At 39.1% G+C, this 16,359-nt stretch overlaps 1 protein-coding gene across 2 annotated transcripts in view; it reads right to left on the bottom strand.

Annotated features, from left to right (window-relative positions):
* Positions 1-525: 525 nt before the first annotated feature.
* Positions 526-16,359, bottom strand: part of trappc8 (trafficking protein particle complex subunit 8) — an 84,725-nt gene continuing 68,891 nt past the window's right edge. For both annotated transcript variants that reach the window (XM_067598073.1, XM_067598074.1), the window contains 7 exons: positions 14,803-14,871; positions 14,655-14,713; positions 13,822-14,028; positions 12,046-12,147; positions 9,574-9,713; positions 3,327-3,416; positions 526-2,587 (listed from right to left, as the gene is read on the bottom strand). In XM_067598073.1, coding sequence (XP_067454174.1) covers positions 2,353-2,587; positions 3,327-3,416; positions 9,574-9,713; positions 12,046-12,147; positions 13,822-14,028; positions 14,655-14,713; positions 14,803-14,871 — 902 coding nt within the window. In that variant the 3' untranslated portion in view covers positions 526-2,352. The remainder of the gene's footprint in view (positions 2,588-3,326; positions 3,417-9,573; positions 9,714-12,045; positions 12,148-13,821; positions 14,029-14,654; positions 14,714-14,802; positions 14,872-16,359) is intronic.

Raw genomic sequence — 16,359 nt, 5'->3', positions numbered from 1 at the left:
CTTCAGATAATAATATGGCCTTTGCACCACTAGGTTCTCGGGCCCTAATTACCAGAAGGCCTTTGCATTGTTCAGTGCTTGGGCCCTAATAATATTAATAATGATCTCTTCAAAAACAATAGGTTCCTTGCACTTCTCAGTGCAGGTATTATTATGGTAAATGGACTGTACTTGTATAGTGCCTTTCTAGTCTTCCGACCACTCAAAGCGCTTTTACACTACAAATCACATTCACCCACATTCATATTCTGAATGGGTGCAGGGGCTACCATGCAAGGTCCCAACCTACCCATCAGAGGAATCTTACCATTCACACACATTCATACACTGATGGCACAGCCATCAGGAGCAATTTGGGGTTAAGTATCTTGCCCAAGGACACATCGGCATGTGGACTGGAGGAGCCGGGAATCGGACCGCCCATCTTCCGATTAGTGGATGACCCCTCTACCTCCTGAGCCACAGCCGCCCCAGGTTTTGGAATATTTAAGTCCCAAACACAACACCACCTCAGAAAATTTGCACTAGACACTGAGAAGTTCTCTCATTTTTATTACTTACATTTTCATTAATTGTTAATTTTGTTCATATTTTCTCCACCTTAATTTTATCTTTAACTGTCATATGACAAAATTATATTTTCTATAAATCTTATTTCCCACCATGAAAGTCTGTTTCATGTTTCTGTTTCAAATTCCTCTCCATACAGCCTGTAACAAATTCTGCTTGGTAATACTGTATCTTTCATTTATTTGTTTTTGGCCTAAAATATTTACAGTACATTTAAACGCTGCTAACTCTAAAAATATTTCAATTTGCCAGTATGTGTAATTATTTAATTCTATAATGTAGGTTGCTAAAACCCCCAAATTCACAGAAACAATACAAGGGATATGACCTTAGTGGGACAATGGCCTTAGTTGTGAATTGTCTGTGTGTTTAATTCAACTTTAGCACTCTGTAGTATCAACACCTGTAATGTAGCGAACTCTTTTTTGTCTAGGACAATAATTCCAACACACATTTGTTACAGCGCTAAGAGTGATTCTTTTAACAGTATCTCTTAAATTTTCCACAGCAGTATGTTTTTTATTTCTATATACTTTATAAGACCTGGAACTGTCACAGCACTAAAACATCTATAAATGTAAAATTTTCCCTGCCCATACATCAGACAGTTTCTCACACTACATACAGTATCATTAGTTACGTTTTTATTTTCTATTTACATCAAATTTGTTATATAAATATAATACATAATTTTCAGAAAAGCTGTCAAGTCAAAGCATATAAGAGCTTGATCACAATATGGTGAGGTCAAACACACAGGTTAGACGCTGATTGGATTGGCTGGAGTCTAGAAAATCAACTGCATGCACATGAGGACATGGTAGTCTGTTGTACTGAGTGAAAATCACACAGAGGATGGGCAGTAAGACAGTCAGGGTTCAGTCTTTGGCCTCCATCTTGTCGAGCACTTAAAGGAGATGCTGGAGGCTCCAGAGCTGTAAACTCAATAAGTCAATGCAAAGACAACTGCGTGGTAAGGTGTACAATATTAAGGATATAAACAGCTCTTGTTACAGTGTCACAGTAACTGATATTTCAAAACTACTGCTCAGTCCATTCAGGAATTTAACACATCTGAATCTTCAAGAGTTCAGTATATTTTCAGATTTGAGTCATTAAAACAGACGGACAGCATCAGTCCACAATGTTACACAGTCTGGAACTAAAGACCAGAGCAGAAACGTACAGAGAACGAAACCCCAGTGATGTGATCACTCTTATGGTGTCGCTCAACGTTGAAACACACCCTGTTCAAAACAAGTGCAGCAGTTTGTCTTTGACTTTCCTTTAAGGTTTTTGCCACAGAATCCAGGTACTGTACCAAGTTTAGATCAGAGTCAACATTCTGGTCTAACACCAGCACATGTCTCTCAGATGACCTGGCTTTTGTCAGGTTCCAAACACATGGGTGCTTGAGATGCAGGTGACAGGTGGGTGTAACTGGGTGGGTGGGGACAGAGGTGTGGAGGGCTGGATGGTATGAAACTCAACCTGCATGTTGATTAGAGAAGTGAAACTCTATTATGATTGACAGATGAAACAAAATAGTTCTGAGGGTTATAAACTGTCTAACCACTTCATCTGTAACATTGGTTCAATCTCTATAAACTGTAGCTGTTTGTTTTATTTACTAATTGGTACAAAACATCTGTGTTTCTGTCCAGTATTAATCAAGAAGAACAAGTTTGGTCATGTGTGTAGACGAGCAGCTGGTGGGCTCTCTCAGTGGTTTCAGTGTCCTCAGAATACAGGTCCTACTGTCAGCAGGCTGGGATGCTCTGTTCAGGCATTGTTGATGATGATGAGAGCAGGACTAGCAGTCTGCTGACTCGTCTCACACATGGCATCCTGCTCAGTCGGCTTGGCGAAGACTCGCGGTGTGTTAAGGTTGTAGACTCCTGCTTGGAGGAAACAGGCTCGCAGAGTCAGGCACAGCACTTCCTGAGGCTTCAGCTGCAGCTTGTACTGAGTCTGACCCACCCAAGTGAACGAGCTGTGGACCTCCAGGGACTCAGGACTGAAAAAGGCATGGATTGATGGAGAGAAAACATGTTAGACATTAGTAACTTTGATGGTTTCTATATTGTGTCAAAGCATTAAAGTAATCTATCGGATTTTTAATCAGAAATGTTTTCCAAGACTATTGAAAATTTAAGTTATATTTGGCCATCAAATACAACATCTTTCCACTGGCAGACTGCTATAGTAATATGCCTTCATTGTGTACTGTTTATTAGATACACAAGTCTATGAAATATGACTTCCTTAATGGAATGTTATAGGAATGTTAAAGAATGACAAAAAAGGTCACTGTGATCCAGGTTTCCTTAGCTTGTGCTTAGACACAAGACAAGGAGGGTTTAATGAAGATGCTATTGTGTCGCATTATGTGATATGCATTATGTGAGTTTGACCCATACTAGGGACTATAAGTCACAATGTCTTTTTTTCCCCTATATGTTTCTGGTAAGTCCTCTCACTTGATGGCAGCATAAACAAAATCACTGTTAGCCTCTTTTTTCCAAATCTGTCTTAACACAACACTCACAAGCCCATATGTACATTGAAGAGTTATTGGTGGCTGTAAGAATTCCCTCTCCATACTGGTTGCGAACAGATGCTTTCCTTGATTTGCCTGTCTCAGATTTCACATCTCATATTAGCTTCAGCTGAACTTAAGCATTTTTAGACTGAACCAGGACTGTGGATTTAATCCCCCATTTTTTAAATTGGAATAGTGTTAGAAAGAAACTTACCTGGTGCTTTTGTGTCGCAGGTCAATGATGACATCAACTTGAGCCAAGGAGCAGTTGGACAGAGTCAGAGTAACTGGCACAACACAGAGACTAGAGACAGAGAGAAAAAAAACCCATCACAAACCAGTTCCTCTAAGAGGTTTATCTTTTCTCATTGCACCCTAAGATGTTGAAAGACCTTTCCTAAGTTAGAGCCATTTAAAGTCCAACTGAAATCAAATTGTCTTTTTGTCTTCTACAGCAATATAACTACTCTGTGAATCACTTGTCCTTTGTTCTCCTTTGAGAAAAAAACAGAAACCATGGGGAGAAATTTATATCTTAAATTCCTTGATTTCAAGATGGTGCCCCCTAGTTATGCACTATTTGATCAAATACCATTCCATCATCTGCTTCCGTAAGCTGGACTCTATTTCAAGACAGCCAGTAAAATCTTGTAAATAAAGTGATAACTTTGTGTTCTATCATAGGCAAAGCAGACAGTCACTGAGCCTGATAGCATCCTGCTATGCAACAAAAGAGCCACAGACTATAAACAACAACCCACATTAGCTTTCCTGCTAAAGTCTCCTTATCTGCACTCCTGATCAAAAGTTTTAGAGCACTTCCATTTTTCCAGTTTTTGTTTAGTGTCTAATGTCTCAATGCAGCCACCTTTTTCAGATACAACAGCCAAACACACATTCTTTCTACAATGGAAATCAAATATTGTTTGGAAAGTTCTTCCCAACACTGTTGCAGACAGTCCAGTTCTTCCAAACCAGCTTGATGACTGTGCTGGTTCCATGATTTGAAACCTTCTGTCTTGCTGTAGGATGAGCCCCTGACCAGATACCAGAGGGTATGGCTCTAGAGAAGTGGTTTCCAAAGTGGGTACCACGGCACTCTGGAGTGCTGTGAGGATGGAACAGGGGTGCCACGAGATTAATCATATATTTGTTCATCTACTGTGCATTTTTAATGATGTAAATGTGTAACTCACTTTAATTGAACAAAATAAAAGAAATTCATCTAACATATTAAATAGCTGGGACATCTTTAGGAACTGTTTGCATCAACTTTCAAGGCTTCCTTTACTTTCAATGCTGCAGAAAATCTGTAAGTTGTTAGCCCCTTACTTGATCCCTGAACCTTTGAAATTTTAAATTATTGAATTATTATTATTTTTCAGTTTTTGCTGGCCTTAAGTTTTTACCTCTGGCAATTTACTTACTTACTTATATACCACTTCATGTTATTCACTGGACTTAAACTGCTTTAATTTCAATAAAAACAGGAAAAAAAAGAGGTATTCTAAAACTTTTGAACAGTAGTGTAACATAAGCTCTGTTCACATTACATGACTTAATGCTCAGTTCAGATTTTTTTAGATCAGATGTGATCTTTTTGTTTTGATGGTTCATATTCATGTTTATAAGGGTATCTGGCTCTGGGGTGAACACCCCTGAGGTCCTAAACTGCCATACATATACAGATTAAACTTAAATGTCATTAATGCGCATATTAGAATAACAACAATAATGTCTTTGTGTGACAGTCAAATCATAAACATGGATGACATGGCTGTGGTAGGACATGTCCAGAATTATTTGTTGTGGAGGTTGGCAGACAATACAGATGATGAGGATGAGAATATGATCGAGAAGGCAACCTGTTTATTTTTACTAGGCTGTGAAGTGCCAACACCGAATGATGACAACAGGCAATTATGATGTTAAAAAAAAGACATGAATTCCATGTCCCTTGTGGCATCAGTCACATAGCCAGAGATCAGATATGAATCATATCTAGGACCACATATGCAAGTGGCCCAGATCTGATATGAAAAATCTGATTTGGTTTGTTCACACAAAAATCAAGTCACTTGGAGGCAAAAAAAAAAAAAAAAAAAAAAAATTAGATTTGGGCCACTTCAGCAAGTAATGTGAAAGTAGCCTTAGAGACATGAACACACACCTTTTCCTGCATTGCATGCACATGTAGCTACAGTAGTTTGTTTACTTTGTCTCCATTCCATACAGTATAACATTTCCAATTCAGCTTTGCTGATGTAGACAGAGATGTGTGTCTTTGCCTCCTTTTTTCTAAAATCAACAATCAGTTGCATGGTTTTGTTGACACTGAGCAGTAGGTTGTTCTCTGTGCACTATTCTGCAAGATTGTTGATTTCCTCACTCTCATCGTTGTTTGAAATCTGGCCAATGATGGTGGTGTCGTCCGCAAACTTCACAACGGAGTTCTTTCCATGTTACAGTCATGGGTGTACAGAGTGAACAGGAGGAGGCTGAGCACACAACCCTGGGTCGTGCCTGATCGAAACGGACCAATTTCTCAATACCTAGAGAGAACAGTGCCCGTCCCCTAAATGCCTCTTACACGGACTATCGGTAGACGCTACAATTTACCAATGCTCCCTAACCGCCTGAGATGCAGGCTACTGGTAGACACTACAATTTACCAATGTTCCCTAAACACCTCACACGCAGGCTTTCGGTAGATGCTATAATTTATCCATGTTTCCTAAACGCCTGATACACAGAATATCTGGAGACTAATATTTTGAGTTGAGCTGAAGTTGATCGGATAAACTGTAGTGGACATTCAAAATGTGCCTGAGACATCTTGTATTATGTCTTGAACATACATACAAATGTCCCATGCGTGAGAGAGTCTCAAAAAACCAATGCCATCACCATCTGAACATGGTACAAAACTAGTGCAACTCATACAAACCAATTAAAAACAGTTTGTATAATAGTCCCTGTAATGTGATTCATATGCAGCATTATGAAGTGTGGTTGTGTACAGTATTTGCCTCCCTTCACAACTCATTTCCAGTTACAGATGTAGAGCCTTAGTTTGAACTACTGTCCCATGACAAGAATGTGGTCTTTATCTGCTTAAACTAATGGAATTAAGCCAATAAGTTAATCATGAACTACAGCTTAAGAGTGTTTAAAAAAAAGAATATAAAATCCAATTAAAAACAGCTAAAACATGGTTGTGTGATGGAAGTCCTTGTGTCCCTGAAAGGAGCTTAACTCTCTAGACTTTTGTTATGATACTTCTGATGCATGTGCAAATTTTCATGAGTTTTCGAGCACCCCTACCACCTCAAAAAAACTAAAAGTACTTTGGAGGCACTATAGAGCCAGCGCGCCATTGTAACATATGCCTCATATGCATGTTACATTAAATACATCATTTGAGCTTTAAACGGTCCCTATGTCTATTAGCAAAATCTTCTAATATAGAATATAATTTTGTCAGTAATTTTACCTTAATTTAATAATTGTAAGGTGTACATATTTGTGTTATTTTCATATTTATATGCTGTTATCTTATATTTCATATTTAATACTTGGCTACACAGTATCCAAGGTAATGATGTAGCTATAAAGCCCATCACCGGGGGAACAAGTCAGCCTGGGCTTGTATCCCCCAGGTGAGTGTGTGACTGTTAAATGGAAACCTGTAAATATTAATGTATAGCTGATCTGAGAGAGAATTAATTACTAATTATAACTATATTGACATTAAGAGTGATTATCTATGTGAACTGATTCATCTGTATCAATAGTGTCTTTGTTTAATCTGTAATATATTGAGTTTTTGATCCATTTAACGGTCATTAAGCTTCGTCACAGAAATCATTTATTAGTATTGTAAGTTTCCTTTGATTATGATTTTATGTGTATTAAATAGTTGTACTGAGACTGGCCTGTATCCCCCAGATCCCGAAGTGCTTGTAAGCAATAAACATCACTGAATCTACATCGGAGCTGACTGTGTGTCTTAGTTGGAGTCAACTACGTTACTAACTGTCAGCTGTTAGTCCACCATCATCATCACAACACAACGCAGAGATTGTAGGCTGTCACTATTATCAGCAATATAACTTAACAGGGGCATTATAAATTGTGAGGTTAATATAGTCCCCCGTTACACCATGCCCAAACCCAATTGCGATATCAAATCAAAATATTTACTAGTTGGAACATGGGTGCAAAGTTTCACAAGTTTTTGTGCATCTTAAAGGCCTCAAGTGTTTTCGTAAAATGAAAATTGGTGCACGAAATCCATAATGGTTGACTTCATGTTGGGCAAAAAAATTTGAGAAAAATGTGTATCATGTCGATAATGATGAGAGCAATGAACCCACTGAATTTCACACACATCAAAGAAACATTCCAAAATGGCCCTGAGGCACTATGGCGCCCACTGGCAATGGCCAAGCCCAATCACTACAGAACTTTGCAATTTTCGCCAATTCTGACTTGTGTCAATTTTTGTGAGTTTTCGAGCATCCTAAGCCTCTCAAAAATGCAATGGCGTACTATAATAATAATAATAATAATAATAATAATGATAATAATCCTTTTGAAAACAATAGTTTCCTTGCACTTCCATGCTCAGGCCCTAAGTACCCTCAGCACTTAATTTATCACCACAGACAGACCACTGCAGCAGAGGAAACTGCATCTGAAAGTTAACATCTGAGAAAAGCAGGTGTAAAATCTGCAGCACTGTTTTTGCAGACACACACAGAGGGAGGGAGACTGTAGAGAGAAGAACAGTGAGAGAGACTGACATACAGAGAAATGCAAATTAAAAGATGCATTATCAAGTTACTTTACCGAATCTCATTGCTCAGCAGCACAAAACAAGACTTTGATATTGTGGTATATTCTTGAGACAGATATTTTGTGTTTAGTGTTTCCCCTATAATTGTATAGGCCTAGTGGGCTGCCAGGCCAACGAGAAACCCTGCCAGGCCAAAACAATATTTTTTTCAATGCCAATAATAACGCCAAATATCCATTCATTTGGAAATCAACAGCGTTTGGGAGCCTCTGCGCAGCACTGTTCTGAAACTGAGTTAACCTCTGTGTTGTTGCCGGTGAAACTCTTGGTAACACTACCAAGAATTTCTTTTAAGGAAGAGGAAAAGGTTAGCAGTAAGTTGTCGATCTGGCAGTAAACGTACAGTGCTGGCTACAGTGTGTCAGTTAATAAATGCTGCAGCCTGTCAAGACCACGAAAAGTCACATCAACTGCTGGAAAATGAAGGGGTTTAGCTCCAAAGTTAGCAACAATGGACTAACCTAACCTGAAGACACTAAACAGAGAAATAGCGAATAGAGAACTGTGTGGCTGCTGAGTCTCCTAAGTTTTATTTCTGCTCCCCCTTCAGTCCAGTATGTCTGAAGCAGCCAGTAATTAAGTAGGCTGTTTTATTATTTTTATTCATGTGCAGAAATAATCTATTCAAGGGAGTTTAATTTTTTTTACTAAAACTAATTCAATCACTGATCTTTTTGTGGAGTTACCTGTAGCTGACAACATCAGGCTATTTAACTCATATTTCCTCATATATTCCTCTTGCAGGATGATTAAACACTTGCACCTGCTCAGTGGATATCCCCCAGTATATGTAATGCATGTCTGACCACTATAAATCTATGGAAATTCTTTGCCAAATCAAGTGTTCCAGACATAGACTGTATATAAAGATGAACGTAGCGAGGTGCGACATCACCTGTTGGTTTGCACTGGAGCCAGTTTGAAGCCCAGAGCTGCAGCTTATGGTTGGCGCCAACTTTTCCGTTTGGAGCCAGGACCTTCCAAATAAGGAGTGCAGGGTGTTGCTTTTCATGCTCTGGAAACACTACCTTGGACCCAAGCTGATGCCAGCTTTTTGGGAATACCGAGCACTCATCTATTGGATTTGCTACTTTAGCTAAATTGTGCTTACAGGGCAGCTATTGTTACCAAGTAACATGAAACTTATCAAAATATTGTGACAGTAGTCTGACTCAGTGCGAGTCCCGGAGCCAGGGAAGCAGCGGGTGAGCCAACTGTAAATCACAACTGTCAATCGACACTCACACTGTAGACATCAAAGCTATTTTAAGTCTTCAAATCTTATTAACAGAGCATTCATTTTCTTAATGATCACCAGCACACTTATTAGAGGGCCTGAATTCTAAGACTGAGACCATAATGACTCATTGAAAATTATGATTGACTTAGTGTTCTAGAGAGAAGTTGAGGCTTTTAGAATAGGAGTCTATTGGAGGATCGAGCACTTGCATTTTGAGGAACTTCCACATTGGCTTCAGCCTCGAGTTGTGGTAGTTGCTGCTTGGTTCAAGACAGACATATCAGGGAGAGGGTTCATCTTTCCTTTATTGTCACACTGTAGAATGACAGATGTTATTGATGAGCAAGACTGTGTGTGTCTCACCTATCCCGGAGAAACGGATGTGTGTAGGTCTCTGGGTAGTGCAGGTTGGTTTTGATGAGTTGGGACAGCTCTGCAGAGGGCAGGACAACTGGAGGAGGCAGCTCTGATTTAAACTTGAACAGCACCATCTCCTGAGCTTCCTGCCACAAAAACACACACACTTTCAAAGTTACAGTGCACAACACTCACCTTTTATTTATGGACTTATACAATCAGCCAATCAGTTTTCGAAATAAAACCCTACTGAGAAATGAAGCCTCACATGAGATTATCAGCCTAGAGCTGCTAATTCTGTATTATTTTAAAGAATGCCCTGCAGGTACAGTGTCTGGTCATGTAATTACAACAGCAACAGCAAACTATCTGGGGCAGTCCTTAATGCTACATCTGGTCAATTTCTGCTTTATTGAAGTTTTCAGAAAGTTACAAGTAGAGCAATGCATATTGTCTGCCTCACAGAGGAGCTGGTTGTCGTTTTTGGGAGGGAGCAGCAGAGCAAATAAATACCAGACAGGTCACTTGTGGAGAGAAGGTGAGCACCTTGAGTCCACATCACTGAGAATCTTATGTAGTCCACACACACACAGTTCAGACATCTCAGCAAGAACTGCATGTTAAGACCTTTATCACCTCAACCAACCAGAGCGTCTCTCTGGAGGTCCAATGGACCTTCTACTCTGGTGCTGTGGAAAGCCTCCTGACAGGGGGCATCACCAACTGGTCTGGGAACTAGAGATGCATTGATACTGATATCGGATATTGGTCTGACACTGACTCAAATAACTGGATCAGGTATCGGTGACAATGGGCCAATCTGGTACCGGATACCATTATTTTAATAAATAACAATTCAGTAAATTTATATCAATGTATTTATGTTACATTTTGTTTTACAAAGTTAGGAAAGCAATGTTTAAGTCAAGCCTGATGTTGCCTTACACATAAAAGAATGATCCCAGTCTCTTTCACACAATGAGGCATACAGCTTATCAATTAAACACTGGTATTAGATCGGTACTCAGTATCAGCTGATACCCAAAGCTCAGGTATCCGTATCGGGACTGAAAAAGTTGGATTAGTACTTCCTTACTGGGAACTGCTCTACTCGGGACTGTAGAGTGCTGTACCATGTGATATAGTCTCTCCACTTTGCAGGACTCTTACACAACAGAAGACGCAGAACAAGAGCTAGTAGGATCACGAAGGATGCACTCCACCCCAACAATAAACTAGTCCAGTTTCTGTGCTCAGGCAAACTGCTCTGTAGCCACAAGTCCAACACAGAGAGATTCAGAGTTCATCATCCTGATGGCCTGAGGAATGAAGATTTTTCTGACCTCTGTATATCCTTGGCCTTGTCTAGCACACTGGGTGCTTTCCATTCAGCTAATGATGCTCCTCCATCTTCCAGATGGAGGTCCACCATCATTGAGGATGTTGTAATCCCTTAAATGTATCACAGAGGAGACACGGAGAGAGGAGGTTCCTGGAGAAGCTTAGAGTGAGGAACCACAGGTTCAATTTCAATTTAATTCAATTCAGTTTTATTTATATAGCGCCAAATCACAACAAAAGTCATCTCAGGGCACTTTTCACATAGAGCAGGTCTAGACCGTACTCTTTAATTTACAGAGACCCAACAATGCCCCCATGAGCAAGGACTTGGCGACAGCGGTGAGGAAAAACTCCCCCTTAGCGGGAAGAAACCTCAAGCAGAACCTGGCTCTAGGTGGGCAGCCATCTGCTTTGACCGGTTGGGTTGAGAGAGAAAGGGGAGAGGGGAGGGCATATGCAGAATTTTATTTTTTTTTTTTATTTATTTATTTATTTTTTTTAAATCGGAAGGCTCTTTCTATCAAAATCTGTTTAGGTTGAGCCTGAAAAGGACATCAGATTTCCTGTCTGCAGCCTCTGCCAATAATTAAATTTTATTTAGAACAGATATAGCTGTTTTCATTGCTACTTCATGTCTGCTCTGTCATTTCAGTATTAAACATACAGTATTTTCATTTTCTATTTGTGTTATCTCCATCAGTCGCATTCTGTAATGCTGATGCCACAATACATTTATAATTGTTATGGAGCAGCAGTCATCAGACCCCATCAGATTCCATCTGGTAAATATATAATTCCTCAGTGAATAAGGGAATCAAGGAGCCACATGGAAAGCACCCATAACACCCATTGTCCTGTAAGGTCCAACACCTTCAACAGCTTATTTACAAAATCATGTTATGGTCTGCAATCCACTGTTGATCCAACATCAGCTTTCACTTGGGCTATGTCAATGTTTTCAACTTGTTTTTAGGGAAAACAGATATTATGGAGCATGATAACCAAATTGTGGCATCTCACCATTGAAGCATGTTCACTGACTCACAGAGTCAGGAAAGAAGAGGAAACACACTGTGTTACAGACACACTGTTTTTTGTACGTGTGTGTATGTGTGTGTGTGTGTGTGTTTATTGTACCTCTTTGGGAGTCAGAGAACTGGCCTCTTTGCCAATGGTTTGCAGCGCCACATGGAGCTGGCCTTCTAGGATCAGCTGTTTGTTGTCCTCAATCACAAAAGCCTGTACAGACACCCACATCACAAACTGGAAACTCAAGCACTATTGTCCATTTAAGCCCCTTTTCCACTACATGGTACTGGCTCAACTCGACTCAACTCTACTCGACTTTTTTGGTTTTCCATCAGGAAAAAGTTGTGAATGGTACCTGGTACCCGGTACCTACTTATTTGGTATCACCTCCGTTGAGGTTCCAAGCAAGTTGAGCCGATACTAAAAGGTGGTATGATAACACTGCAGACCACTGATTGGTCAGTCATTTCTAATTCACTGATTTCTCTCTACTGCAGCTACCTCTCCTTGCTGGACCACTGCCACACTGTCTCTCCCTCTCTCTCTCTTGCTCACTCAGCTAAAAAAATTACAGCTGTGCTTGAAAGAAAGTATTCATACAAGAGGAAAAAACAATATAGATTTGTCCTGTTGTTCTTTATATTTACTGCTGCATGAGTTGGATATAATGAATGAATGAAAAAGAGAAATGCAGAGGAGAAAAATGAAACAAACTGAGAACGTCTGTCTCCACAGTAAATCATCTGTTGAGTGTTTGATGGTTATTTATTCGTGCTTTAAAACATAACCACCGTGAAACAATCAGTAAACTACGTTTTAGTTCTCTTGTTCACTGGCTTTGTTCTCTCCAGGCTGCTCTCTCTCTCCTTGCTTGAACACTGCAGCGCTGTCTCTCTCGCTCATGCTCTCAGCTCTCTCTCTCTCTTTTTCTCTAGTCTTTTTTAAAATAAGTAAGGAAGCCAAAAATAAAGCCTAACTTTTAACTGAGGGGAAATGTCCTCCTTTTGTCCTAAACTGGTCCTAAATCAATATGAGAGTACTTACTTGTTCTATAAAAAAGGGAGTACACAAGTTGAAGCAGCTGTGCTGTGTGTGTTTGACCAATCAGTGACAGTCATCCCTGCAAACACCGCCCTACATTGAGGGGGTATTATCTGTAATGTACAACAAAATCCAGAAATGTACCTAGCACCGAAAGCGAGTAGAGTTGAGTCGAGCTGGTACCATGTAATGGAAAAACAGCATTAGAGTTTCATTAAAAAGTTGTTACATTTTAAGCTGTGAACAAAATATTTAAATCTAGCTGATGTCTGAAATAGGTCTTATTTCTGTACTGTAACACCTTAGTTGGTAGGACCTTCATGGTGTCTTTCCTGCAGTTATGCTCTGGTTCAGTTACAATTCATACATTTCTCCATTGGTCAGAATAAAAATTCATGCAAGATGTGACTTAATGGATATATTCATCAAAGATCATAAGCACTGGCTTAATACAATGGTAAATCACCTCTGTTTGGTTTACTTAAATATGAACAGATTGTTAAATATGCCAATGTTTCTAGGTGTTGGCCAAAATCAGGGGTGAATATCAAGAGGGGACTGATGCCGCTCCACAACAAAACTTTTACCTCTTATATACTGTAGCTTGTTAAGACATTGTACATCATTTATTGTAGAATAATAATTTAGGTTTTGCAATTTCAACAAAAACATGATTAATGATTCAGCCCTACTGTGCTTTCAGTGTTTCTGAATTATGTATTCATTGTTTTTTGTGTATCAGGAAGTTAGTCAACATAATAAAGCTCTGTCTTACTTATGAGGCTTTACAAAGCCCGACACTGTGTCATGGAGTTGGCTATTATCTGGCTCTATTATATGTACCTTCCAGATGACAATTATGTTGAGGTCAAGTTCATTACACTTTTTGACCATGTTGGTGATATCAGAAGTTCTATCCACAGCAGGGACAGAACCCTGACTCTTGCTGCTGGATGATGTCCTGGCTGATGCCACATCCACTCGCTGAGACTCTGAGGACAGACAGCAACGGAAGAAGAAATCTCCACAGGGTGTGGCCGAACTGATGATCTGCATGGAAAGAGCAGCAAGACATAAGGGGAAGGCAGAGGTGGATAGACATCCAGAGCAGAAAATAGAAAGAGCATGTAGAGCAATGAATGTCAATGACAATTCTTTATGACAAAGCTGCTCTAAGTAGCCCATTAATAAGTGCACCAGTATGCTATTGCTCACTTGTTACCTTGGTAACCTTTACCATGTCGATTTGTTGTTATGTCAGACCTTGATTTCATTTGCATTATTTATGTAGTCTTCTTAATTGCATTTTCATCTAATAGAAACATCCTGGAGTAAAATGATGTTATTCTGTGTTTTGTGCAACCCTAAATGTTTTGCACAGTAGATCATGTGTTTAGCTACAGAGAAATGGAAAAAATGCTACTGTAGATCAAGTTACCTGTAGCTTTAATTTAGTTTGACAAAGTATCAAACACCAGAGGTATCCACGGAGACAAAGTCAAATCAGGTCTATGTCTGATCACTAAGTTCCATAGGATCTGATGACAAATTGCAACTAACTACTACAAAGTATCAAAATGAGAACATATGTCTGACAAACTAAACTGACAACAGCATATTGGATATTGTGTTAGCATTTCCGCATTCTCTAATTTTAATGTGTGCTTTCAATTTACCCGTTCATTGCCCAGATTAAGGTCTGCAAAGGTGTATTTCTTTACGGCACCCGAGGTGGCTAGAAACAACAGACAAAAAAAAGCCAAATCAGTGTTTATTCCAAACCCTAAATTGAAACGAAGCATATTGTATTTTCTGTTGAAGTACCTTGGTGGGGCTTGCACCGTGTGGCCCTGAAACACAGCTTGGCTCTCTCTCTGCTAGTGAGTTTACAGTCTGGAGGGGAAGAGGGCAGAGAGAAGCTGTGATTAAGGCAGACAAATAGGTGAAAACATTGTGTGTAAAGTCTGTTAAGATAGAATGATTTGTCATGTTTGTTTAACGTAGCATTTACACATGGCAATACAACTTGTTATCACACCACATCACAAATATTCTATTCATTGATGAAGACCATGAGATGTGGTTGAAAGTTCTGAAAAACCAGTAAGTGACCTTTTGAGTTGAGTTTAATCTATCATATATGCATTATGATATGTACTTTGGTCATTTGGCAGGATTTTGTGGGTCTATGTCACTAAAGGGCAACAATGAATGCAGTTCTAAATATTCTGGTTTTTATTTATGCATATTTGTTTACTACAGAGCCCCAGAAATCTTGAAAGATTTTTTTTAATGTGTGCACAAGATTAAAAGAGACTAAGAGAGACTAAGAGAGAGATAAAGAGAGATCAAGATTAAAAAAAAAGTTTTATTCCTTAATATTTTGATCATGTTAACTTGTACCGTCTTACTCCCATGCTTTTAGGTTGTCAGATCATAATATTTAACTGGGGACATTTTTGCTCTTGTAAATAAGATCAGATGCCTTTGCTTTGCTTTTTTTACGGGACTATTAAATATTGGAACTCAGTACAATAATGTGTTTACAGTATGACTAATAACTAATGTACTGTGGACTTTAAGTTCTTATTGTTGGTTGTATTTATTTATTGGGACCATGTACAGTGTTAAACATGAATGTTACCATTTGATGTACTGCACCAGAGTAAGCTTATAGCTCATTTTCATCTGCTGTCCCTTCGGCAGGTCACAGTTAAAACATATAACAACACAATAACAAACAGTACAAATCAAAAACACACAGGACACGTAATACAAAATACAAAGCTACACACAATAGCACATCACATACACTCACAATGTCAACTAGAAAATTAATAATGTAAGCTTGTCAAATTAAAAGCAACATTATTTGTGTTCATGAGAAGACCATGAGATGAAATTTAGAGTCATCGTTTTTTTAATTTGGTTTTGAACGTACTGATGGAATTGCAGCTCTTCATATCACCAGGTAGGGAATTCCACTGAGTTGTGGCTTTCACAGCCCAAATGCAGTGCGACAAAATGGCATGGTACAATCTTGTATAGAGGATATTCTGGAGGATATAATAGAAGTTACGGAGCGTGTATACAAAAAGTCACGTAATGGAGGAGGGGCCAAACCATTTAAAATTTTATAAACTTGGCACAAATTTGAGAATAATTTAAAATTCTCAAAGCTTAGTAAATTGTATTTCTCCAGTACCCTACAGTGATGGAAATGCATTGAATTTTTGTCCAGAGTTTTTAGAGTTTGTTTGTATATGTACTCGAGGTTTTATGGCTGTTTCTCCAGTCTGCCCCCAAAATGTGATGCAGTGAGACATATGGGAAAGAATCATAGCATTCATAAATATCTTGGCTGCGTCCAAAGAGAGACAG

The sequence above is a fragment of the Thunnus thynnus genome, chromosome 8 (assembly GCF_963924715.1).
Source record: "Thunnus thynnus chromosome 8, fThuThy2.1, whole genome shotgun sequence".
NCBI classification, from domain to species: domain Eukaryota; kingdom Metazoa; phylum Chordata; class Actinopteri; order Scombriformes; family Scombridae; genus Thunnus; species Thunnus thynnus.
Note: the sequence above shows the minus strand (reverse complement) of the source record. Positions and strands in the feature narration are given on the sequence as shown.